This window comes from Diutina rugosa (genome assembly GCF_008704595.1).
Source record: "Diutina rugosa strain CBS 613 chromosome Unknown scaffold24_size174625, whole genome shotgun sequence".
Lineage (NCBI taxonomy): Eukaryota > Fungi > Ascomycota > Pichiomycetes > Serinales > Debaryomycetaceae > Diutina > Diutina rugosa.
In genome coordinates this window covers 70,872-96,489 of record NW_022995086.1, presented here as the reverse complement: position 1 = coordinate 96,489, position 25,618 = coordinate 70,872, and the positions used below count along the sequence as shown (strand labels likewise).

At 49.4% G+C, this 25,618-nt stretch overlaps 11 protein-coding genes across 11 annotated transcripts; 5 read left to right on the top strand and 6 right to left on the bottom strand. All coding sequences in view use genetic code 12, as the record gives it.

Annotated features, from left to right (window-relative positions):
- Positions 1-462: 462 nt before the first annotated feature.
- On the top strand, positions 463-2,362 carry ATP2 (F1F0 ATP synthase subunit beta; the record flags this gene model as incomplete). Its single annotated transcript, XM_034153678.1, has 2 exons — positions 463-578; positions 967-2,362. The coding sequence occupies 2 exons, from the start codon at positions 463-465 to the stop codon at positions 2,360-2,362; spliced, it is 1,512 nt and encodes a 503-aa protein (XP_034014042.1).
- A 296-nt stretch (positions 2,363-2,658) lies between these two features.
- DIURU_001163 (uncharacterized protein) lies at positions 2,659-3,270 on the top strand (the record flags this gene model as incomplete). Its single annotated transcript, XM_034153677.1, has 1 exon — positions 2,659-3,270. One exon carries the CDS (start codon positions 2,659-2,661, stop codon positions 3,268-3,270), a length of 612 nt encoding a protein of 203 aa, XP_034014041.1.
- A 173-nt stretch (positions 3,271-3,443) lies between these two features.
- DIURU_001162 (uncharacterized protein) lies at positions 3,444-5,159 on the top strand (the record flags this gene model as incomplete). Its single annotated transcript, XM_034153676.1, has 1 exon — positions 3,444-5,159. One exon carries the CDS (start codon positions 3,444-3,446, stop codon positions 5,157-5,159), a length of 1,716 nt encoding a protein of 571 aa, XP_034014040.1.
- A 53-nt stretch (positions 5,160-5,212) lies between these two features.
- ERV25 (Erv25p) lies at positions 5,213-5,836 on the bottom strand (the record flags this gene model as incomplete). Its single annotated transcript, XM_034153675.1, has 1 exon — positions 5,213-5,836. The coding sequence occupies one exon, from the start codon at positions 5,834-5,836 to the stop codon at positions 5,213-5,215; it is 624 nt and encodes a 207-aa protein (XP_034014039.1).
- Positions 5,837-6,814: 978 nt separating this feature from the next.
- On the bottom strand, positions 6,815-9,568 carry DIURU_001160 (uncharacterized protein; the record flags this gene model as incomplete). Its single annotated transcript, XM_034153674.1, has 1 exon — positions 6,815-9,568. One exon carries the CDS (start codon positions 9,566-9,568, stop codon positions 6,815-6,817), a length of 2,754 nt encoding a protein of 917 aa, XP_034014038.1.
- A 526-nt stretch (positions 9,569-10,094) lies between these two features.
- On the bottom strand, positions 10,095-10,646 carry SYS1 (Sys1p; the record flags this gene model as incomplete). The annotated part of the gene is made up of 1 exon (XM_034153672.1): positions 10,095-10,646. One exon carries the CDS (start codon positions 10,644-10,646, stop codon positions 10,095-10,097), a length of 552 nt encoding a protein of 183 aa, XP_034014037.1.
- Positions 10,647-11,185: 539 nt separating this feature from the next.
- Positions 11,186-13,996, top strand: MCD4 (mannose-ethanolamine phosphotransferase; the record flags this gene model as incomplete). The annotated part of the gene is made up of 1 exon (XM_034153671.1): positions 11,186-13,996. The coding sequence occupies one exon, from the start codon at positions 11,186-11,188 to the stop codon at positions 13,994-13,996; it is 2,811 nt and encodes a 936-aa protein (XP_034014036.1).
- Positions 13,997-14,068: 72 nt separating this feature from the next.
- DIURU_001157 (uncharacterized protein) lies at positions 14,069-15,382 on the bottom strand (the record flags this gene model as incomplete). The annotated part of the gene is made up of 1 exon (XM_034153670.1): positions 14,069-15,382. One exon carries the CDS (start codon positions 15,380-15,382, stop codon positions 14,069-14,071), a length of 1,314 nt encoding a protein of 437 aa, XP_034014035.1.
- A 533-nt stretch (positions 15,383-15,915) lies between these two features.
- On the top strand, positions 15,916-17,640 carry DIURU_001156 (J domain-containing protein; the record flags this gene model as incomplete). The annotated part of the gene is made up of 1 exon (XM_034153669.1): positions 15,916-17,640. The coding sequence occupies one exon, from the start codon at positions 15,916-15,918 to the stop codon at positions 17,638-17,640; it is 1,725 nt and encodes a 574-aa protein (XP_034014034.1).
- Positions 17,641-17,965: 325 nt separating this feature from the next.
- On the bottom strand, positions 17,966-20,998 carry DIURU_001155 (uncharacterized protein; the record flags this gene model as incomplete). Its single annotated transcript, XM_034153668.1, has 1 exon — positions 17,966-20,998. One exon carries the CDS (start codon positions 20,996-20,998, stop codon positions 17,966-17,968), a length of 3,033 nt encoding a protein of 1,010 aa, XP_034014033.1.
- Positions 20,999-21,701: 703 nt separating this feature from the next.
- YVC1 (Yvc1p) lies at positions 21,702-23,702 on the bottom strand (the record flags this gene model as incomplete). Its single annotated transcript, XM_034153667.1, has 1 exon — positions 21,702-23,702. The coding sequence occupies one exon, from the start codon at positions 23,700-23,702 to the stop codon at positions 21,702-21,704; it is 2,001 nt and encodes a 666-aa protein (XP_034014032.1).
- Between the last annotated feature and the right edge of the window lie 1,916 nt (positions 23,703-25,618).

Below are 25,618 nucleotides of genomic sequence, written 5' to 3'. Positions count from 1 at the left end.
AAATTGCGATTCAAAATAGTATCAATTGCTTTGTGGTGCTTTCTTTAGTTTGTCTTAAATTGATGCCACACTGATTACCTCAAAACTACCCCTCGAAAAAACGAAAGGCACCGGGAGTATTTGACCAAAACCGGCCGGAGTAAATAATTGAATAAATAACTCAATTACGGGAGAATGTCAAAAACATGAGAGATTTGATGATTAGTTATTTGGTTTGAATGTAAACCGTTTCGTAGCCACGTATATAGATCATATTGAGTGAATTGGCTGCTGGGAGCTGATCCAAGCTTGACAGCACTATTTTAGGTGGTGAACCAATAGCGCTTCGTGCTCCGACTCGCTGTCCTGCACGTGGCGGACCAATCACAGACTCCGACGGTTTTTCACTGGCGCGCACTGCGAACATATATTTAACTGTTTGAGGACCCACAGATTTTTCTCTTACTAACCACTTTAAACAGCATGGTCTTGCCTAGAATGTTTACTAGTGCCTCCCGCAATGCTTTTGTGGCGGCTAAGCGGTCTGCCATCTTCAACAGAGGCTTGGCTACTGCTTCGCCTGCTCACGGTAAGGTCAGGTAAGTACAATGGTTCCCCCCGGAAAAGTTTTCAATCACCGGGCCTCGAGAGCAAGCATTGGCAAAGATTGATTGCCTACAGGCTTTCAATGCTTATGCTAATGGCGAATTGGCATTTGAAGTTGACTTTTTCACCACGGTGAAAATTTTTCACTCCAATTGAAAATCACGCCAGTCACGTCAAACGACAATTGTCGCTGCCACCAATTCACTTGAATGAGAGTTACGACAATGCTACTGATGATTTGACAATCAACTACGTTGATAGTTTCAATCCATTTCACGGCGGTCGGCGACGCTTGCCCGATCTCGGTGAGGAAAATTTTCGTCTTAGCCTGCTTCTGTGCAGGTTGAGCGCGCGCCCAACAACAAATCACTAACAATATAGAGCCGTCATTGGTGCCGTTGTGGATGTCCACTTCGAAGACGGTAACTTGCCCGAAATTCTTAACGCTTTGACCTTGAAGAACGGTGAACAAGACTTGGTCTTGGAAGTCGCCCAACACTTGGGTGAAAACACCATCAGAGCCATTGCTATGGACGGTACTGAAGGTTTGGTCAGAGGTACCAAGGTCACCGACACTGGTGCCCCCATCTCGGTCCCCGTCGGTAGAGGTACCTTGGGTAGAATCATCAACGTTGTTGGTGAACCCATTGACGAAAGAGGTCCCATTGAATGCAAGGAAAGAAAGCCCATTCACGCTGAACCCCCTGCCTTCATTGACCAATCCGTCGAAGCCGAAGTTTTGGAAACCGGTATCAAGGTTGTCGACTTGTTGGCCCCTTACGCCAGAGGTGGTAAGATTGGTTTGTTCGGTGGTGCCGGTGTCGGTAAGACCGTGTTCATCCAAGAGTTGATTAACAACATTGCCAAGGCTCACGGTGGTTTCTCGGTGTTCACTGGTGTCGGTGAAAGAACCAGAGAAGGTAATGACTTGTACCGTGAAATGAAGGAAACCGGTGTCATTAACCCCGAAGGTGAATCCAAGGTCGCCTTGGTGTTCGGTCAAATGAACGAACCCCCTGGGGCTAGAGCCAGAGTTGCCTTGACCGGTTTGACCATTGCCGAATACTTCAGAGATGAAGAAGGTCAAGATGTGTTGTTGTTCATTGACAACATTTTCAGATTCACTCAAGCCGGTTCGGAAGTGTCCGCCTTGTTGGGTCGTATCCCCTCGGCTGTCGGTTACCAACCCACTTTGGCCACTGACATGGGTCTTTTGCAAGAAAGAATTACCACCACCAAGAAGGGTTCCGTCACCTCGGTCCAAGCCGTCTACGTCCCCGCCGATGACTTGACTGACCCTGCCCCCGCCACCACTTTCGCTCACTTGGACGCCACCACTGTGTTGTCCAGAGGTATTTCGGAATTGGGTATTTACCCCGCCGTCGACCCCTTGGACTCCAAGTCGAGATTGTTGGACGTTGAAGTTGTTGGTCAAGAACACTACTCCGTCGCCACCGGTGTCCAAGAAACTTTGCAAGCTTACAAGTCGTTGCAAGATATCATTGCCATTTTGGGTATGGACGAATTGTCTGAACAAGACAAGTTGACCGTCGAAAGAGCCAGAAAGATCCAAAGATTCTTGTCGCAACCCTTCGCTGTCGCCGAAGTCTTCACTGGTATCCCCGGTAGATTGGTTAGATTGCAAGACACCATCAAGTCCTTCAAGGAAGTCCTTGACGGTAAGCACGATGACCTCCCCGAAAACGCCTTCTACATGGTTGGTGGTATCGAAGATGTCATTGCTAAGGCTGAAAAGTTGGCTGCCGAAACCGCTTAAGCGTGTTAGATAGCATGTATGAAGATATTTATCTCGTGAAATATGTCTTCACGACAATAAAAGTATACGTTAGAACTCATAGATCTACTCCACCATAAAGGTGAGTGTACTCGTTGATGGCGTGTCGATTTTTCAGTTGATGAAACGTCATGACATGCCATCACGTCAATTTGAAAGTCGTACAGCCATTCGTAGAGGACCCAGCCAATATTTACCCTGATGGTTGTCTTCACTTTGTATAGAATCACGTCTATATTCGCCTTCTTCAAGGAGAGCAAGTTCGTCGCACTCATCTTATGGGTCGACTGAATGGATTAAAAGTTAGTTCACAGTGGGATGAAACTGACCCATCCATTGAGGATGAGATCCTAGAGGCATATTCAGAGCTTGCCGGAGAGGAGGATCTCCATCTTAACCAGCTTGAAGAGTTATTCCATCGGCTCCAGATCCCGGGTTGCTTTACGCGTCAATTGCTTCAACTGGTAGACCAATTCTACGCTATCTTGGACAGTGGCGCCAGCATCAATCTCAAAGACACCTCCCATTTGATGGTGGTGTTCATGGTTCAAAACTTGACCATCACTGATCCCCAAGTTACGTCTATACATGAGTGCCTTGATATTGTTGATATTGACAAGTTATTGACACGAGGAACCAAACTTATCAAGTTTCGAGACAATTACCAACACATCACTGATACTTGGCGCTTATTTGGGTGCAAGGAGAATGATACATTAACGATCCCTCAATTGCAGAAGATAAAGGAAGAGCTTAATGTCGAAGTGAGTGACCAGATGCTCATCGATATGGTCAGTTGCGGCAAGGAATTCAACTTTGAAGGTGCCTGTGTAGGGATCCTTACATTTGGAGAGATCTTGGGCAAGCTAGGTGAGCTTGATGCTCGGTGACACCTTGACCTCCACGATAAAGTATCCTAACTAAACAATAATGATTCGAACAATTTGTACTACTTTAGCTAATATTCAAACACCATTACAATTTTTCGTAAAAATCACTACCACATCCCCATAGCCGGTCTCATTTCACTTCATGTTATCCGTAACGCGTATGTCTATAGGCAATGACCGAGGCATGCGATACCGCCTACACCATTGAGGAATGGATCTCGCGTCATCAACAGGTGTGTGACTATAACTTGGCTGACTTCGAAGCCGAGGAGCCCGTCATCCCTGGGTACCAGTGCATCTATGAGGTGGTATCGGTGCTCATTGCGTCCTTCCATCGTGGGCAGTACATTGTGCCTCTGCCCCACACGTTGCGGGTGATCTTGACCACGTTGGTGTTCCCTGAAGCCAACAACTACTACCAATTGCGGAACAAGTGCAATTACTTGTTAACCAGGTACCTTGAGGTGTTGGAAACAAAGTCCGAAGATGAAGAGGGGAAAGCGCGAGAAGCAGCTCTCGTGGAGACATTCAATACTACTTTAAAGGACTTCATGCAAGGGATCAGATCACAACTGATTGATTCGTTCTTTTCAATGGCTCCTAAGGTTAAGCCCGAAGCTCCACCACCAGAACCAAAGGAGCCGGACGTGATTTGTATTTCCGACGACGAGTCTGAGAGAGATGTTGTCAAAGCTGTTAATAAAATTGTTGATGTTGATGTTGTCATTGATGACGATGACGTTGACGATGTGGAAACCAGTGATGACGATGTCACCATCGTGGAGGACCACCCTGATACTGTGGATGCAGAGATTAAGGATTTGCTCAACCGGCGAATCAAGTACGAAGCGGAATTGAAACTACCATCAGCAAAAACACCTATCAATGAACCACCGGCGAAGAATGGCACAGCCTCTCCTACCAAACGGAAAAGTAAAGGGCCTCCGCTAATTGAGAAGAAATCGAAGGTGTGGAGTCGAGTGAAGTATAATCATGGCGAGCTGCTCGGACGGCTACAGCTTGTTGGCGAGCGACTTCTGAAAGCCCACAGCAACTATTCCTTTTGGGACTTGGTGGTATGGTGGGGATGGGTGGGACACCAGTGCACAAAGATGCAAGCATACGGTCATCCCAATACCATCGAGACCTGGGCGTATCAGTATTTTGATTGTTATCGCCAATTCATAAATTTGATTGTGCGTTACCTTCGTCTTGGCCATCTGCCAAAGCTTGCTGAACAACTCATACAACAGCTAACGCCTAATCGCTCACAATGGGCACAACGAGCCAGCGAAATCTGTTTCAGTGGCGTCGATGAGAAGGAAATGAACCCGAAACCTCGTGGTCCCTATGGCCACGAAACTAATCGGGTGTGTCAAGAGTTTGAAGAATACCACAAGAAGTTTGTTAGATTCCGCCCTCAAACGTATACTGCCGACATTGAACTGGTGCCCACTTGGTATCAGCTCATTGTCTTCCTTGCCAGCCACCTTTCTCCCGACAGATGGGTCAAATTGGTAGCGGATCGACTCAAGCAGTGCCCAAGCATAATCAGCGAGGAATTCTTCGAGTGTGTCTACGAAACTGCATTGAAAAACGATAAGCTGATGCCGATCTCGGAAAACGATACTATATATTGGTTGTTAAGACTTTCCACTCAGACGCTCAAGTTGCAGTTACCGAAAGCTAATGTCACTGAACCGGTGTTGACGAAGCTGCAGATGCTTGCTCTTATTGAAGGCGACTCTCCGAATAACTCAACGTCCGATAATTTGCAAGACAGAGAAGTAATCTATCGATTCTTGGTCCGAGTATACAAACCGAATGGAATACTTGGCTGCAAAGACAAAGCCCAGTTGGACTACTATAAGAGAATTATCGGTTCGTGAGATCGCTATGAATATAACGAATTACTGCTAATATCGTGAGCATTACGAATAATCTAAATAATGTGCTTGGCCTTGAAGTAAGTTCTCAAGTATTGGATTTGCCACACGCCCAAGCCAATCAACGCAAGGATAATCAACACCGAGAACCACTTCACTCTGGAGTTGGTCAGCTCGTTGGTATTTCTCATTCTTTCTTCTCTCAACTTAAGGTAGGACAATTCGTCACTGATTTCGCGCAACATCTCGTTCAGTCTGCGCAATTCCACTTCGTTGGGCTTAAGCTTTTCCATGGCTTGCACGGCGTTCCAGTCCCGGGCGGCCGCTCCCAGTTCGATGTCCAATTCCACTTGCTTCGAGCCCATGTGAGGTCCCGAAGCGGAGTTGGTGAAGCACACGTCGAACGCCACTGCCAGGTGCGAGGTGAACGCCACCTTGGTCTTGCCATAGATATCCTTCTTCTTGGCATGGACATTACCGACGGAATCGGTGACCTTTAAGTCCAACACTTGGCCGTCACCGCGGTGACCCGACGAATGGATGGTGATCACCACCAACTGGTCCTGACCAACGAAATCTCTGATACACACAGGCGAGGGGTTGTTGCTGGCAAGCACCTCAAGGTGAAGCGCCGACACAATAGCCGCGAGGAAGCCAATCAACCAAAGATGGCGGAGCATAGTTGGTGAAAAATATGGACGTGTCGGTTAGTTTGTCGCGCGCTAAACAAAAAACCTTCGTGCCTCAACGCGCGGGGCTCGCAACACGTACGGGAAAATCTCTCTCGCTCTCTGTCGTGGTGTGCGAGTGCCCGGCACGCCGCGACGCCGCACTAAAGTTTTTCACACTAACGGGGATCAAAGGCATCGACGATGGCGAAACCTAAGGGGACCCACACCATGGTCAAGCTCGTTTCGGCGGCGAAAACCGGGTACGAGAAGTGGTTCAACATCCCCAGATCGCACCAGAAGCTCAACCTCATCTTGTATGACCCGCGGGCCAGACGCCATTGCCTCTTCACCGAGGACCGGAAGCGGAAGGTCGCCGACATGCCTCCCAAGGACTACTCCAGATCCCACCGCGGTTAATGACCCAACTTGTACATAGCACATAATAATGATGACGATATACTTTCATGCTTTTTCGAGTGTGTCTTTGTACTTCACATTTGTCTATGATTCGCAGCCAAAAGCGAGCATCACTGAATACGGTATAAACGGCCGTTTATTAGTTATGAGATATGATACCGGAGCTAGACCGAATGCTTACAAAAAAAGAAAAATAGAAATGGACGAAAACTCAGTAAACCCGATGGTATTTCGGGTAATACTTGAGCTGGCGGCGTTGCCGAAGTAAAAGCACAAGAGCACATTCAGACAACATCTTTGCCGGGTTAGCGGCATCGAAGGCAATATCCCCCCTAAAGTTAGCTTGGCGCATGCAAAACGAGTGGACGGATTTGAGCGGCTGGGTTTTTAAGAGAAGGGCAAGGTACTGTTGTTGTTGAGCACATTCGGCGGGAGTAAACCCATATTGACGTTGAAGCGAGCGGAAGGTTTCGGTGGTGTTCATGTTCACAAGGAGGTTTGCAAAGAGTGAAATCGTGTAGATTATATCTTACTGAAGTGCAGACTATTTGTCATAGCAGAGTACCGTTTTCAGTAACTGTCGTCATCAAGAGACAATGCTGGGATATCCAAATTGGAGTTTGCCTTGTAGCCGATTTTCTCCATCTCATCAGGATAGCGACTGATGTTGTAGAATTGAAGTAAAGCCCTAAGCGCAATCTCCTGGTCATACAGATTATTAAAGTCCGTTTCCAAGTCTTTCCCACTGAGCCAGTTATCCTTTAACAGCAAGCGTAAGTTGAGATAGATTTGCGAGATCAAATCCATGTTGCTCAGTTTCCACTTACGGCCCTGGTAAGGGACAAGTTTCTTGAGAATTTTGAGGATAGGCATGGTGAGAGCAGGACAATCATAATTGATCAAGATCATTTTGTAGAGCTCCAGAGGCTTGAGTTCGTTCATCGTAAAGATCCTTTGCGTTTGGTTTTTGAGCAATAACTTGTTGTTGGTTTTTAGCAAGTTGCTGAGGATAAAGCAGTAATTGCGATTATACTTTTCCAAGTAAACGTTGTTGATATTGTTAGCATCGACGACACGCGGTAAATCCAGAATCTTTGACCGATTGATTAAAATGATGGGGTTAGGATCGTCTGGTAAAACGCCTTGACACTGATTGAAAAAGTCAAATTGAGGTATATCAATCTGAGGATTCATGATCTTGTTTTGATTTATGAGAATCTCGTACTCCAGAACCTCGTCTGTCGCTTGCGAAGTATCAGTCTGAAGATTGGTGTTGTTGAACCCTCGAGAAATGTAATCCAACAGCACCGCAAAGAACTGCTGGTCAAAGAGAATCAGCAGAAGATAGTAGTATTTGAGCACGTGATTGATCTTAAACCAACGAAGCATAAGTAAAATGATGGCACTTCCTGCTTTTAATGTGATTTCTTTGATGTTGACCACCTCAAGTTGCAGATACAAGACAAAATCAATCACGCTTTTCATTTGCCCCTTTTTGTCAATGTCAGGAGGATGCTTAAAATACAGCCTCTCTGGATCAAGCTCCCATTCCGGGTAGTTCAAGTTATAATCGAGCTTATTCAATTTTATGAGCTCGATAAGCACCTGGACAAACGTGTGAAGTTGAACGAACGAGTTGCGATAAAATTTCTCAACACGAAGGATCGAACGAATTTGTCGAGTTTGATTCGGATAACGGGCGGCAAGATCTTGATGGGCATACTCGAATTCATCATCCTTGGCCGGAGCCATGTACCCTCTCTCCTGTTTCATAAACTTAGTTCGCTCGTTCCAAAGACGCTTCGTTGAGTACAGTTCATAGATCGACAGTCGAAACAATTTGTCAGCCTCCTCAATTGCCACCGGTACCACTGTATGCTCGGTGTTATCAGCAAGCGACGGATAGAGAAACGGCATGGCTTGGTTCATCTGATACAGCCGGCGGATCTTTTCTCCCCCAGACATGTAGTCCAGAGCTGCTAAATTGGGCGACGGGACGGGGGTGGCAATGTGTACCACGGGAGCTGGAAGCTGGGAAAGTACGGTATGCGATTTGGTTGTGCGGGGAGTCTCGATCAAGTTGGAGAGCGAGTTAGTCTGAGAGTTTATGGCCATGAAAAACTGGTAGTTTTCCTCGGCCAGATGAGTGGGGAGGGCCAGACTAATCAGGGGAAGCAGCGTATCAAACTCTTCAGCAAATTTCTCTTCCATATCATCCCATTTCTCTTGTTGGAGGTTATTGTAAAGAGGATATTTATCAACAATATCTTCTCGGAAACTAAAGTAATCCAATGGCGAGCACACTAAACGATTCTCCGGTAAATCTCGCCCGCACTTGTTGGTGATATTGTGCAATTCAACCAAAAACTCGTCACACAGTTGACGATGCAGTTCGGTGCCGAACTCAAATAACATGAGTTTCCACACGAGCATAATGACGTAACGCATGCGAAAGTGGCGAGACGGGTGCCATTTCCATACTTCGAGTAGCTTTACGAGCTTGGATAGAAGATCGGTTTTGTCCAAGTAGTCCAAGAATCGATCTAGCAGAGCCCGCGTTTGTTGTGGTATGGCAGCCCCGCTATCATTGAGACGAATGGCGACATTCACCATCAAATAAACGAGAGTAAGCACTCTAAAGTAGTTTTGTGATGTCAGTTGTGGGAAATCCCACTTTTCAGATGCAACAAGAGAGTCAACGATGCCGACCAAAAGATTGATCACCGGCTTAAAAAAGTCTCTATCGATCAATTCCTCGTTATTATTAGCGATTCGTTTTGTCTGAATCGCCTTAGTTGTTCCTGGCTGTTTGTACTCGCCCAATGCGTAGTAACACACCACTTTTAGCGGCATCGTCACCATGTAACTGTCGTCGGCGAGATTGCGATCAGCGATGTCATCCATGCACAGTTGCAAGAGTTTTTCGTAAGCCGATAGATCGCCATGCTCGTCAATATGTTCATCAAGTTCGCGGTTAAAGTGGTGAGCTAAATCTTCGAGCCCTCCGATCTCCTTAAAATCCAGAAACAGAAACCACTCCTTAACTTCAGTGGCAAGATCGTCAAACTCACTGTATTGGTAGTTCAAATGCGATCGAGTGATAAGGAATTGGTAGTTCATATCACTCATGACCAGGTCGTCGGGGTTGGCATGCGGCGTGCCATCGTCGTCAACGGGGTCCTGTCGCTCGATCTGTTCCGCCATCGCTTTGAGCTTCAGCTGGAACGTCGAGTCTAGGGTGTCTCCTGCAAGCTCATGGCGGGTAGCCTCGTCCGGGTGGTCGATAAGCTGGTCCTCGAGCCGGTCGATGACGTTGGTGTCCATGATGCAGGAAATTCAACACGGATGACTTTGAGTGGTTACCAATATTGTCAATGAACGATTATAGTAAGGGAGTCAGTGGTCGCTCAAAAAAACTGGGGAATTTGTCACGGTTGAACAATCCTGGGTGGGGTACCCCAGGGGTTTTTCGCTACCGCGACGGCAGGGCCAAACTAAATGAAAAATCCTCTCAAGGAATACAACTAAATAGTGGGGCAATTTGTAAATGAATAGAGCTGCATTGAGTTATTTGAGGTTAAAGCTGTTATTATCTTGGTCATTGTTTATTTCCTTCAATTCGCTCGACAAATTTGTCAATGCAACATGTAGTTTTAACTCGTAATTGTGAATTTAGCTATACTTGTTTGATTGATCTATTTTGGGAATTACGGTATCTATATAGGCGATATGACCGTTGTATATGCGCTTATGTGATCTTGGGTATGAATAAATGTGGGTACTATGGATTTGATTTATTATAAATGCCTCGCCATCACACGAATCATCAGGGCCACGTCCCTATGTTACACTATCCGCGGGGAGCACTGCCCTCGATGGTAGTCATTTCGATCAGCTCGGGCTCGGCCACTCGTTCCCCGCGTTCCAACATGTCGTCGAAGAACGTCTGGCGAAGCTCTTTCCACCGGGTGGAATACGTCAGAAGCACCACTAAGAGCACTCCCAGAAGCACCTGGAGACACCACCAAAGTGCCAGCGTCGGGAACCGGCCGGAATAACCCCACACCACCAACAAGTTGATGATGTGGATCGTGAGGGCAAAGTCCCACGCAAGCTTCAGCCGGCCCACGATCAACGTGACAAACAACACGCATAGCAACGAGTCGAATAGCCAAAGTATAAAGAGCAATATCCCCCGGGCGTTCTCGATATCGACCAATTCCCACAGGAACACCCAGTCGAGGTGGAAGTCGTAGCCGGAGATGCTGGCGGCGGCCCAGAAAATGACTAGCGCCAGCACGTAGTAGAAGCACTGGAGTATGAGGATCTGGAGCGCTATCCTCAGGGGACTGGTGATGTCGGACACGGCATCGCCGTTCACCAACTTGGTGTACATCGGCATGGCGATCAAAGGACAGGCGAGCGAGCGATCACCAAAGAGGGGCAATTCGCCGCTGGCGCCAACACATTAGTGGGTAAAGTTGAGGGATAAATAACAAAGTGATGAAGAGGTCTAGAGGTGCAAGTATAAGACAAGTGATTTGTTGATGGTTTTGGTGACACGTCGCGTCATTATAATTATTCGCCTGTCATCTGCCACTGGTGGCTCGGTTGGCGTTGTGGTGACCCATAGTGAGAGCAGTATTCAGGGCTCGCAACAGGCACCAGCCTCGGAGATGGAGCAATATCGCGTCAGTAAATTCCGGCTCCGTGTCCTCCCCTCCCTCACGACACGTCACCAATATCCACACCCCACGCGTCTAACTCTGACTCTAATGATCTAATCGGCCTATATACCCCTATCATATTTTAATTTAAGCCATTTTCGTCTGCTGGCTCTTTCCACGTGACGGAATAGCTGCCTGTCTCTCCCCTCGTTACCAGTTCACCTTAGCAGTTACGCGACGCGAACTTTTTAAGTCTCCTTCCCCAAAAAAGCCGATGTTGTCGTTTCGGAACCTCCTCCTCGTCGTGGGGGTGGCGTTCCACTTCTTCTACCTCTGGTCGATCTTCGATATCTACTTTGTCCTGCCGTTGGTGCATGGGATGGACCACCACAAGCTGACGTGGACCCCACCAGCAAAACGGCTTTTCCTCATTGTGGGTGATGGGCTCCGGGCCGACAAGACGTTCCAGAAACTCCACCATCCGGGCACGGGTGAATACAAGTACTTGGCGCCGTACTTGCGGTCGCTTGCTCTTAACGAAGGCACCTGGGGTATCTCCAATACTCGGATGCCCACCGAGTCCCGTCCCGGCCACGTGGCCATGATCGCCGGGTTCTACGAGGATGTTAGTGCCGTCACCAAGGGGTGGAAGGAGAACCCGGTCGACTTTGACTCGTTCTTCAACCAGCTGACCCATACTTACTCGTTCGGGCTGCCGGACATTTTGCCGATGTTTGCCTACGGTAAGGGTGTGGTTCCCGGAAGAATTGATTGCCACATGTACGGCCACGAGTTTGAGGACTTTACTCAAAGTCTGATTGAATTGGACTCGTTTGTGTTCAACCATTTTGATGCCCTCTTGTCTAATGCTCTGACCAACAAAACCCTCAACCAGGAATTGCGCCAGGACGGGAACGTGTTTTTCCTCCATCTTTTAGGGCCAGACACCGCAGGCCATGCCTATCGTCCTTACCTGGCTGAATACTACGATAACATCGAGTACATTGACCGCCAGCTTAAGGACCTCGTGCCGCGCATCAACAAGTTCTTTGGCGACAAAAACACGGCGTTTGTGTTTACTGCCGACCACGGGATGCTGGACTTTGGCTCCCACGGTGACGGACACCCGAATAACACCCGTACGCCCTTGATTGCTTGGGGTGCCGGTGTGAACAAGCCGGTGCCGCTTAAGAAGCTTCTGAAGCAACAACGGGAGGAGCAAATCATTCGCCAAGACCCGGTGAACCTGGGTTACGAGGAAGACTTCTTTGACACCTGGGAGCTTGACCACTTAGCTCGTCACGACGTTAACCAAGCCGATATTGCTTCGCTTATGGCCTACCTTATCGGGCTGAACTACCCTGCTAACTCGGTTGGGGAGCTTCCCTTGGCTTACGTAAATGGTGATTATGTCACCAAGGCCAAAGCTCTTTACGCTAACGCGTTGGCCATTGTTGAACAATACCAGGTGAAGTTGGAAGAAGTTTACAACTCTCAATTCCGCTTCCGTCCTTACGCTCCCTTTGAAGCACAACTGATTCGGGAATACCGCGACAAGATTGAGACGGCCATCGCCAGATTGGAACGGTCGAAGAAGGACCCTCAAGCTTACCAAGAAGCCATCGACTTGCTGGAACAGTTGATGAAGACAGCGTTGGCAGGTTTGCAATATTTGACCACTTACAACTGGTTGCTTTTGCGACTGATCGTTACCCTTGGTTTCATTGGGTGGATTGGTTGGTCGTTCATCATCTTCTTGAAGTTGTTTGTGCTTAAGCAAAACACGGTCGCCGCTCCTCGCAAGCAGGGGGTACTGATTGTGGCGGCGGTGGTGGGGGCAGTGCTCGGCTACGTGCTCTGGTACCAACGGTCGCCGTTCAACTACTACATGTATGCGGCATTCCCCATCTTTTTCTGGCACGAAATCTTCCAACAGAAGACCACCCTTAGCACTGGCCTTGCTGAGTTCCTCGATGGCCTTCTGCCAGCGACGCGAGCCGGGCTCGCCGTGGCATTTGTCGGGGTGTATGAAGGTATTACCTATGGCTTCTTCAACCGGGCAATGTTCTCAGTGATCCTTGCTCTTATTGGCATTTATCCGTGGTTTATGCCGGGGTCTAAGAAGCAAAAGTTATTGTGGCTGGTTCTGTGTGGCTTCATGTGTATCTTCGCCAACTTGAACCCAATTAAAGTGGAGTCATTGGAGCAGATCAATATGGGTACCCTCTTGGCGCTTCTAGTTGCCTGCTGGGGTATTTGGCGAGTGACGACTCAACGGATTGCGCTGCTGTCACAAGAGTCGCTTTTGTTCGCTCAAATCTTCCTTTGCCCCATCATGTTGGTGGCGACGAATATCCTGGTGCTTTCGCTTCAAGCTCGTACGGGGCTTCCACTCTTTTCGCAAGTGTTGGCGTGGGTGGTTTTAGTGGCGCTGGTGGTGGTTATGCCATTCTTGCACTCGCGTGACGTCAACCCGCTGTGGGAGATGAGATTACTTATCATCTTCATCACGTTCATCCCGTTGTTCACCGTGCTCACAATTCTGTACGAGCTTTTCTTCTACGTTGGGTTCTTCCTTACGTTGATCCAATGGCTTAAGATCGAACAGGGCGCTGCTGAAGGCGCTCCCCGGTCGAAATGGCTCCAGGTGATCCGTATCACTATTGTCGGGTTCTTCTTCTTGCAATTAGCCTTCTTTGGCACCGGTAACATTGCCCTGATCTCGTCGTTCTCGTTGGACTCGGTGTACCGGTTGATGCCGATTTTTGACCCGTTTGCCATGGGTGCCCTTCTCATGATTAAGTTGTTGGTTCCCTACGTGATGCTCCTGCTGATTCTCGGGATCATGAACCACTTGTTGAGCATTCGACAATTTACAATTCTGACGTTGATCATCTCCACTGCGGATATCTTATCGCTTAACTTCTTCTACCTTGTGCGTACGGAGGGGCTGTGGTTGGACATCGGCACCCTGATCTCCAACTACTGCTTGGCGATGTTATCGCTGATGTTCATGTTGGCGTTGGAAATGGTGAGTTCGGTGGTGCTCAAGGGGGTCGAGTACACCAAGCTCAAGACTGAATAGACTAGATAGACTACGTGACATAAATACCCATCATAATGAAATCTCAATCGTTTACTTTTTGTTTGAGTCTACCTAGTCGTCCTCCTTGGACAACAACCCTTCTAAAATCTCCTGGTATTTACCGTTGCTGGCATTGTTAGCCCGCTTCAACGTCGCCTCCGCTTCCTTGTAGTATTGTTCCTGTTCGGGAGAATCGAGTTCGTACATGTTACCCAACGAGATCTTCGCTTCGGCAACAGCCACCCACGTTTCGGGGTCGTCATCGTCGACGGCCCAGTCCAAGTACTTGATGGCGGTCTTAAGCAGTTCCTGGGCCAAAGCTTGCGCCTTTTCGAGAGATAACCCGTGGAGTTCTTTATCGTCTTTGTGGTCGTCGTCATACTTGAGCAGAGTGTACACCAGCAGCGGCACTTCGGCTTCTTGCAAGTACAGTTGGCCCAAAAGCCCACACAACTTACGACGCAACGCCACCCGCTTCGCGTGCTTTTTCAAAAGCTCAGGCTTAGGGACCTCGTTTTCATCAATTTTGATGCCGTCGCCGTGGAGTTGGTGCTCGACCATCAGCATGAATTTCACCGTGTGTTCGCGCCACCAGTTGTTGTACTTGTCCATCTCTCTAATGTTGTAGAGCGGGTGAGTCATGGGGAGTTCCGGAGCTTCAGTTTCTTCCTCGTTTTCGTCATGAGCATCACCGTCTTCTTCGTCGTGTTGAGGTTTACCGAAATTATCCACAATCTCTAAAGTGTCATCGACAATCTGTAAGATCTCCAAAGTGTGGTCGTCAAACACGGCGTAGTTGGCTTCGATCGTCGCTTGGGATTCCGCCTTTTCGTACCACTCCAACGCAGTGTCGAGTTTCGGCAGTAAATCACCTTCACTGTCCATAGTAAGACGACTGATGTACTGTAATGGAAGCTGTTCACAAAGCACGCGGGCCTTAGCAAACTGGATGGCAATCAGCCGCGGGTGAGCTTGCAACCCCAAGTCGAGCCGTTCAATACTGGCCTTGAAATATTCATCAACCTTATCGTTATCGTCACTGTGGAACTTAGCGAGCTCGGCGAGCGCCTGGCCGTAAATGGCATGGAAGTAGTCGGGAAGCTCAATTCTGTCGGTGTTCTCAGCGTTGTCGTGGGCTCTTAAAATACGGTCACACTCATGGATGACGCCATTAACCATTAATTCGTTATCACGGTCGCCGTCGGCGTAGGTGTTCCACAACGCTTTGAGCTGGCCCAAGTCGTCGTCGGCGTCGGCCTCTTCGGCGAGCTCCACCGTCAATTGGCCCTGGTCGTGTTTCTCTTCGTCCTTCACTGCATCCTCCACCGTCTTGGCCTTCTTGTTGTTTTTCAGCGCCTTCCCAAGCCCCAAGTGTCGTTTGGCCATGGTTGCTGAGATGCGCGAGTGAGCCCACGCTAAGGTATATTTGGTGGGACTCCCAGTTGGAAAAATAAGGAAACCTAACTTACTCAGTAGATTGGACACAATCTCAATATTAGTTTACGCGTTTGTTTAAGTTAGTAATCGGGTTGAGGCCGGATTTCGCTACATTTACGGGGAGGTTTGTCGTAAACGTTGCCGATACTCACGGCATCGACCCATGCACTACCGGCAGCATCACCATATGCACCGCAAGTTACGCTATCTTTGACTTTCTTATATTGAACATTTGTCTGTTATATGAAATTGTAAATCCAGACTACAAAAGTATGCCTTAGCCTACTACTGGCTTTACCATTGTTCACATCAGCCACATCCCCTCCTCCCCAGACTATTGTTTTATAGGGATCATCTCGGAGCGTGCGACGCTATATTGTGTGCAGGAAATGTTTCTCACGCCTTTGTAAACCACATCCACTTCAAAACACGCCCTCCCCCTCTTGGCACCACCGAGTTCAACCCCCCCAGGCGCGGGTACAATGAACTTGTATCAGCTTTTAGGGGTGTCCCAGGACGCCTCCGACGTGGAGATCCGCAAGGTGTTCCGCAAGCTCCTGTTGAAATACCACCCGGATAAGACCGACAAGAAAGAAGACCACGACCACTTCATTCGCATCAAAGAGGCCTACGAGACGCTTGCCAGCCCTGACAAACGTCGTCTGTATGACTCTAAGCTCAAACCCCTGCGTGCCCAAACGACGTATCTGACGTATACTCTGGGAGCTGGCCCGCAAACCTCGTTCTATCAAAACAACTTCACTCGTCCAGGATACAACAATGGCAACCTGGCCTCGCATCCCTTTGGCATGTACAACGCTGGCTTTTACAGCAATTACTATCGACGGCAAGAACCTACCTACGAAAGAGCCTATGAAGAACGATTACGCAATGAGGAACGCATTCGCCAGAGAATGCAAGAGCAAGAACGTGCCAACGAAGCTCGTCGTCGTCAACGCATGGAGGAAGAGCGCCGGAAAGCAAAGCAAAGAGCCGCCCAGAACCTGTACCTGAGTGATGACGAAGATGATGGGTTTGGCTATGATGACGTTAATCAACGTTCGCCGTCTGCCGAAGCCCCAGATGCTTTCTCTGAATACTGGAAACACCACGGTTCCAACTCTCTGGACCCGATAGTGGTCGAGTCCGAGGCGGGCAGCAACAGCAGCCTGAGTCAACGGTCGCTGCCGGCAGTCGACGACGAAGAGGAGCCCGAGGTGGCTGGTTTCACTGCCGAAGTCGAGATTGATGATGAAGACGAAGAGGTTGTAGAAAATGCTGAACAGGGGGAAGAAGAGGAGCAAGAAGATGATTTTTCTGACGATGACGCGAGAGATAGCGATTTCGAAGTGGAGGAGATTCCTTCCCCCAAAATACCCAAAGTTTTTGCTCAGCTGCTGCTGCTGCTGGCACTGCTGTCGCTGGGTCCCGTTCTGGACCAGTTTGACAAGCCAAGCGAACCGTCCACCACTCCCGAAAATGAGGAAACCCTGACTAAAACCCCTAAGAAGTCTGGCAAAGCTCCTGTTGATGCCGAACGTCTGGTCAAACGCCGAAAGACGGAAAAGGCTTCTACCTCATTCAACTATAGTGAGCTCGCCTCGCAGTTGAACCACGCCGACGGTGACGATAACGTGAATCTTAATCTGCTTCGTGATCAAATTGACGAAGTCGATCATGAGCGTCGCCTGGCAAGTCCTACCCGAGATAGAACGCCTCCTCGCCGGCGCGGTCGTCCGACAAAGAAATTTCGCCCCGAGTACAATGATGGTAGCCCAGGGGAGACTTTACATACCCCTGTAAACCAACCCAAGGGAAAGCCTGGTGTCCGTGTATTGACCGCGGAATTATTGGGGGCCGAGAAGCGCTCCAAATTCCCTTATCTCAAAGCTCCCGAACCGCCGCAAGATCCGTGCAACTTGACTGAAGCTGAATGGCAGGCGTACGCCTCCAGTGTCGAGAAGTACTTGCAAGCATTCCAGAGATTCCGCAAACAGGTGAATCAATATGAGGCGCGCCGGGTGTGCCTCGATGAGGCTCACCGTCTGGATATCAGTGCCCTGGTGGCAAACTTCCAAGCGTATCAGGCTGCGTTGTCTCGTGATGAAATCATCCAGCAGAAGCTTCGTGACGAAACCAATGCGCTTAACCAGTGTTTGGGTACCTTCCACCGAGACTGGTGGTGGCGTCAACACCCTAACCGTTGATTGGATAACCCGAATAGAGAAGGGAGCTGATGTATAATTAATAGGTTTGAACTGTCAAATGAGTCAAATGTGTCGTACTGATGGTTAAAAGCCAAGTGTAGTCGATTGTATAGTAATGAACTAATATTCCTCACGTACTAAATGGTTTGCCATATAGAAGACATCAACCATGAAATATGATAATTATTGGGGATATAGCTGGTGACAATGACAACTCCACTTCATGACTGGTTCCCAAACAAATATATAGTGGAGTAGACACAATCAACTTCAGGTCTAAAGTGAGAGAATTACGTGGTGTGAGAATCATTCGTTCATTACAGCCCTAATTCCAAAGCAGACGAGACAGCTGGGGTGCAAATGAGTTCAAAAGGTTGGGTTGACCAAACTGCGGCAGCGGATTAGTGGCCGGTGGCACCTGGGCGAGGCCGGATGATGCTTGAGGCTCCTGCGTCACCTTGACGTGAGTAACAGTACCCACGTCATCATAGACCACATCGAACTGGTACTGCTGCAGGGTTCTGATCAGGGTTAAGAACTGGCCCAAGGAAAGCTGGGCCCCCACCAACGTGCGCACCTGGTTGAAGAGCTTGTGCAACGGCGCCATGCCGAATTCAAGCTGGTTCAGCAGGGTGAGCATGTGGAAGGCGTTGTAGGTGGCCAATTGGATCACTTCAGCATCGCCCCCTGCCACTGCCAGAACCATCGGCAGCTCCTGAGGGTTTGTGGGAGCCGCAGAGGCCGCAACCGGAGCAGCAGCTGCAGGAGCCGAGGGTACGCTAGGCATGGAGCCAGGGTTCCACAAATTGGTTTGCGTGGAGAACAGCGGCTGGCGCGTGGCTGACGGTGTCGGTTGGCCCCAAATCAGCTTTCTCTGTGCCAGTGGCGTTTGTGCGGTAAACACATCACTGCCAAACGGCTCACCAAATGGCAGGAAAAGCCCAGGTGACGACGTTACCGGAGTAGCGTGAATATTCCATGGCAGCAGCGACCCGAGGGTAGCAGGGAACGGCAGCGGCTGTGACCCTCCAAGCCCGGGAGGGGGCAGCGGCAGCAACTTGGCGATCGGGGCAAACTGGGCTGTCGGCGTCAGCAGATAGAGCTGGTCGAGCAAGTGGTTCGGGGCGTTAGCCGCGCCCAAACGGGTCAGCAGCACAATCGGCAGCGGCTGAGCCAGGAATGGGAACGACGATTGAGCGGTAGATGTCGGTAACGGTTGAGAGAGTACCGGTTGGGCGGTTGGCTGTTGTTGGGTAGCAATTTCTTGTTGGAATTGCGCGGCCACTTCCTCTGTCTGCCGTTGAAGCTCGCTCGCCTCCTCCTCGGCTTCACGACGTTCGCGTTCAATCCGCTCGCGTTCGCGCTGTTCTTCTCGTTGTTTGCGTTCAAGTTCCTTCTGGCGTTTCTCTTCCTCTTGTTTGGCCTTCTCCTCTTCAGCCTTACGCTTGCGTTCTTCCTTTAGCCGTTTAGCCTCTTCCTCCTTCTTTTGCTGGGCTTCAACACGTTTGCGGTGTTCTTCCTCCTTCCGCTTGAGCTCCTCGATGCGCTTGCGCTTTTCCTCTTCGCGTTTCTGTTGCTTTTCCTCCTTCTTGCGCTTCTGCTCGGCTCGCTGGGCTTCTTGTCGCTGTTTGAGCTCTTCCTCCTCCTTCAACCGCTCTTCTTCCTGGCGTTTGCGTTCTTCCTCCTTCGCTAGCTGCAACAACCGCTTCTTCTCCCGCTGCTTCTCCTTTTGCTTTTGCTTTTTAAGTTCACGCTCCTTTTTGGCCAATTCCTCAGCCTCGAGCTCTTGAATGAGCTGGTTGGTGCGGTCTTCAGCGAGCTTCTCCTTGTAGGCATTCTTCAACCGTTCCTGGAAGAGTTTAATCACCTGGATGAGGAAGAGTCGCCTTATTTCTTGCATCTTTTCCTCCTCCAGGATTTCCAGTTCGGTATCCAGAACACACAGTGCCTCGTCGCTGGCATCTTCAAGACCTTCGCTTTCCTCTTCGTCCTCGAAAAGCTCGCTTTCCAGAGCATATTCCTGAGCCGGTGGCGGCGGAGCAGGGGCACTGGGCTGGGGTGCCGGTGCCGGTACGATCTGGTTACCGTCGGCGTCTTCCTCCACAAGCTCTTTGAGGAGGTCTTCGCGCTCGGTACGCAGCTCCAGCAACAGCTCCATCATTTCGATGAAGGAGTGGCCGTCGTTCTTTAGTAAGTCTTCGGCAAACAGCGAGAGCCCCTGGCTGAACTGGCGGATGTTGGCTGCCGCCTGAGTGGGCTCTTCCCCAGTAGTCAGTGGTGGTTCCACCGAGTTGAAGAGCTTGCTCATATTCTGTAAAAACAGCATCCCCTTCTCCAAATGGACCTTATCGGCTCGGTGGAAGTCGCGGATGATATCTCGGAGGCTACCGGCTTTCTGTAGAAGGCTGGCTCGGTTAATATCGTTGACGTCTTTGAGCTTTTCAAAATCGAGAGTTTCCAACGCCTCGAAGAGTTTCGGGTCCAAAAGCGCTTTGAACACGCGTTGTTCCTCCACTGATAGTTGTGTGGGGATCTGGTCGGCGGGGTTAGCTCGCGGGAACAGCGATACTGCGCCATTGGGAGTTTCCAGGGTTTGTTGTTGTGGGGGCTGCGGTAGGCTGTCATGAGTGGGTGGAGTTGCTTGCTGAGGCACTTGAGCCTGGGCTAGCTGTTTCTGCTGCTGAAGTTGTTGTTGCTGTTGGCGTTTCTGTAACCGGTGCTCTTCTTCAAGCATGTGGAAGCCGCCAAACAACAACCCCGGCAACGCGTTCAAATCATTAATATCGCGCACCTCGTGGATGAAGTCGATGATGTCGTCAAAGTGGTTTTCGTAGATCAGGTCCAACTCGTCCTCAATCACGTTGTTGCGCCGGCCACAGTACTTGCACGTACACGCCAGCAGCAGCGCCTGGGAGTGGTGGTGGTGATGGTGGTGGTTATGGCCGTGGCTCTGGTCGTGCCGCTGGGCGTTGCGGCGGAACATCTCGAGGATCAGTTTCTTGTCGATTTTCACGAGCTTCATCTTCAGCTGCTGGTCCAACAGCTCCCAGAACGCCTTGAGGTTTTCCTGCTCCTGCTGCAGCAGCTGGTCCCAGATGGCGTGGTCGGGCGCCGGGAGCGGCTCGGGGTCATCGAGCAGCTCGACAATGACGTCGCCGTTGGCCGCCTGCTTGATTACTCTCAGCGTAGGGTAGTCGTCGTTGGGGTTGGTGAGGTGGGCCTGGGCCACTGTCGGCGCGTCGGCGGCCTTCAGGCGCTTTTTCTTCTTCTTCTTGGATCCCGTGCTCACCGGTGGTCGTTCGCCGGTGTAGTCAAAGTGGACGTCGGCGCCGTTGCGGAACTGGCCCATGTCGCTCATGGTAGCCCTAATAGCGGATGGAATTTTTCGCACTGAGGGTGGTTATGGCGGTGGAGCCAGGGTCGATTAATGGGGCGAGATGAGGGGGTGGGACGGGGTTTTTCCAGTGGGTTGTCCCTTGAGTGGGTTGTAGAGGATGTTACAAGAGGTTTGGTGGTGGTTATAGGTGTGGGGGCGGGCTGGGTGCTGAGTAATGGCGGCGTGAAACGAGAAGGTTTAGCATGAGGTGAGGATGCAGAGAAGGGAAGAGTAGCCCACAGATTAACTGACGATACCCAAATTAGCTTCCAGAGGCTATAATTGAATGACCAAGGACAAAGGCACTTTACTTCTTTCAATTTCATTGTGTTCACTCAAAGCCTACCAAGTCTACCACGCTGCCTAAGCCTCTCACATGTGGCTAGTTATAACCACCTGATGTCTCTCTCTAAATTTTAAATTTTAACAATCAATTATCAAAACTAGCATTACTATCGCAATTGACAAAATAACGAATCTCGTCAATATCGGCCTTTGCTGGCAGACCCCGTAGGCGTGTGAGCTGAGCTTTCTTATATCGGAAATGGGTGAACCCTCCCCCGGAGCAGGAGAAAAAAAAAAATTGTATATATTTACCTGTCATGCAGGTCACATGATTACCTAATCGCGACGAGGCGGGGAGATATCGGGGGGTGCGCATATGCTTTCTCCGTCAAATAAAGCTCTAGCTAGACGACGACGGCGACGACGATTTCTGCCCCGAAAGTTGTTGTCGGAGTTGATCGTTTTCGTGTAACACTTTTTCCACCAACTCGGTGAGGCGGTCCACTCGTTCGTAGAGCCCGTAGAGCTCCCAGGGGATCCCCTTCTGCGACGCCAAATCCACAGGCTGGGCCACTTTGTCCACGTCTTTAGTGAACTTATCGATATCAATTGAGAACTCAGGATCCTGGTTCTCCCCTTCACGTTGGTCAGCAAGCGCGGCCGCAATCTCCAGATTACGTTCACGGATGCCCTCCCAGATCAGCGACGTCAGCACTTCAAACCCATCCTTTAAGTCCCATTCGACGTTGATTTCGTTAGCATCGTCAGGTAACCCTTTATAACGATTATACTGGATACGACGAGCATTACTTAATTCGTAAACAGTGACGTAGGTAAGCATGGGAGCATAGAGCACCGTCATCACCACGCGATTAATCGCCTTGTACATCGACTTTGACACAAACCACAGCAACGGCGAGATCACCACTTCCACAAGATTGAGTGGAGGTACGTAGAGGTCTTCATCAGGAGCACGAATGTAGCGGAGCGTCTTTTGCGACACGAGGGCGAAATACTCCTCGGTGGCGGACTCGGTGATGTTAGAGTACGACGTGGAGTATAACGCAATAAGGATATTCATCAAGATCACCGTAAGCAAGAAGGTATAGATGTATTGAAGCACCAGGGCGTAAGGGTAGGCAAGCCCTTCCAACAGTTCGAACCCACCACCAATCACCCCCTTAAGCAACGAAATGAAAATCTCTTTAGTCTTGTCACTACGGCCATCAGCCATATCGAGACCAAGAAACCCTTGGAGGAAGCCAATAATCACCACAAACAAAAGCAAAAAGAATAAAAGCGATTCCTTCATCATCGCTTTAATCACCACAATCATCGCCCCAACGAACGCTTGGGCATCAAGGAAAAGCAAGAGTCTCGTCCACATGAATGGAGCGGCACAGGCTAACACCCGGTAACTGATCAAATAGTATTTCTCCATGGCATCATGATCGTCACCAGCTTCAACACTAGCAAACCTGAATATGATCAGCACAATGATAATGGTATAAGTACAATCAGAAAACACGTTCCAGAACGTCAAGTAACTCCAGCCAACATGGTAGAACTTGATCCATTCGTCGAGAACAAAGCCAAGGGTAAACAAGTAGAAAATCCACTCGACGGCGGCAATATTGTGTGGGTTTTCCACCGTCAAATTGAGCACTAACGTAAACAACACCAAGTAAATCATTGAGAAAAAGATCTCCAACATGTTTTGGTAAAGGGGAGTCTTAATCCGGTCGGGGTCAAAGTGGGCCATGATCAGCAGCAGTGCCACTTTCTTGTAGTACACGTACAGGTGGGGGTCCTGGCTCAGTTGCACAATCCACCCCCGCCACAACCACTTCATACACCGTTGGTAGCCCAGACAACTGATGACAATAAGCAGGTGCATGTCTACCGCAAGTTCAAGTGCAGACACTGACGGTTGGTCGGTTTCGTTGAGGTTAATGGTGTAGCGGTGGCATAACATCCCCAAGAACAAGTATTGGTCCCTCTTTTCCAGTTCGATAAGTCTCAGGGCAATCGTCTGAGCCACGGTCGCTCTTAAGCAATAGAGACCACTGTCACTAAGCTCGGTCTCGGCTAAGTCCTGGTACCATCTCGTCACCTGGAGGAGACAGTAGATAAGACACGCCCGGTACTTATACGACAGCGTCCCTTCCTCGCCGTCGCCTTTACCGCCAGCAGCTTTGCGGGCCAATTCAATCACCAGGTCGGTCAAAATCACCAGCCCCAGCTTGAGCACGTCGTGCTCGTCGAACTCGACGGGGATCACCTTGTCGATGAGCAACTTCAAGTTGATGGCGATGCGGAGGGTCTGGCGGGAGTTGGGGCAGTAGGTGCCCAGGAACAGCGCCCCGTCCTCGTGGACCAGGGGAAGCTCGAGGTCAGGCATGGGGTCTTTTGGTAGGTAGTGACGGAGTGTGGGGTAGGGATGTGTGGTTGACGACGATAATGAGAGCAAGGGGAGCAGGTGCAGGTACGTGGTGGGGTATGTACATTCCGCTACCAAATGGCATTAGTGGCAAGACTTTTGAATAATACTCTAGAGCTGTGTTTACTATACTTTTAATGGAAAATGACACAAGTGTGTAAGGTAGGGTGTTTATTGTTTTTGGGGTACGTCTGTCGACGTTTGGTCCTGCGCGTCAGTCTACTAACCAAACACGGCTGTGAGGTGGTTAAAGTGTGCGGGCGTGGCGCAACTGACACGTCGCGAAGGCAATAAAGGCCGTATCCTTTTGAATATTCTGGATGCCACTAGACACGATCAGATCTACGCTATTTTGGGGTTGTCTTTCCGGCAGATTTCGAGGTCCAGCAGTGCAATCTGATATCACGCGCCGTGTTGATAAAGTCAATAATTTTCCCATGGAAGATAGAGGCAAAATATGTGTGCCATCTCAGACAGGCCTTTTCGGGAGCTTTAAAAAAGAGGGAATCCAAAATATAGACGAAAAAAAGATTCTCCCGAGCGTGAGTCGAACACGCGACCTTGAGATGACAATTCCATTACAGTCTCACGCTCTACCAGCTAAGCTATCGAGAGGTATCTGATTTTTTTCGTTTTCCGGTAATTTGAATCTGGCAATGGTAACAACAATATTGCGCAGAATATCGCTCATTTCTTAGATTTCGCGCTTCTATTGCCATGAGCACTATTATAGTAGGCTATACCCGTGATTGACACTTCTTTACAGACGATATATAGATACTAATGCAAGTATATGTGAAAAAAAGTTCGCTGAGAGTAATCGTAGCCATGGCTGCTCTTCTATTAGCGTAAAATGGACCCAGCTGTCTCCTCCATGGCTGTCCTGAACTGATTGCCGAGTACAACATTGCAAAGTGCGCCATGAGGACTGGGGTCACACACCTGCTCCCAGAGAGACCACGAGGATCCCCGGCAGGGTGCACGCCGACTTCAGAGGGACGCAACAAAATGAGAGCACTGTCGGAATCGTGTCAGCAACAGCCATGTCAGAGGCAACCAAGCCACCATACTCTATTAGAGAAGTGGCCATGACCAAGCTTGAAATTGTGAGGAGAGGATAGAGGAAAAGGCTCGCTATTTATGCTGTTCGGCAAGACTCTCGGGGGAAAAAGTTCAGGTCGACGACAAAGACTCAAGGGGTAAAGGCAGGCTCAACATTCCGCAGTCGCCATTGTTCACATTGTCGTCTCGTCAACTGCTCCGCCCAGATTGAGTGCATTGCCCAGCATTCCCTAGTCGCGCGATCCTTCATCGTGAAGTAGTGGCAACGGCGACAGTAGGGAGATCTAATCAAGATCCATGGCGCACGAACACAAAGCAACGAATAACTGTCCCACTTCTTTTCTTCATTTCTTCACTTGTATCATATTTCCAATCCTTGGTAGATTGATGACGACGACTCAATGGGTAAAGGCGAGCACGGTATTCTGCAGTTCTCATTGTTCGCGGTGTCGCCTCGGCAACGGTCCCACTTCCAAATTAGGTGCGTCGTCTAGCATTCCCTAATCGCGCAATCCCAGATTGTGACCATGCTGACATAGAAGGCAATGAATGAATTCAATTGAGATTTTTGGTACACAGGCAACGTTGTGGTGGTAAACTTTAAACAGCATTTCCACACTTCCCATTCGCCAGTCCTCCCAAAAGCCCGTATTCCAACTCAACTGAGCTTCAGTAGAGCTGGATAATAACAAGTAGAACAATTTAATTGTCTCATTATGGAGTTGAAAAAAGCAACAATGCCCTTGTTGAAGAACGGCGTTGTTGGCAACCAGTTGACGACGCGACCATGCAGATAATATCTTCAACATCGTGAA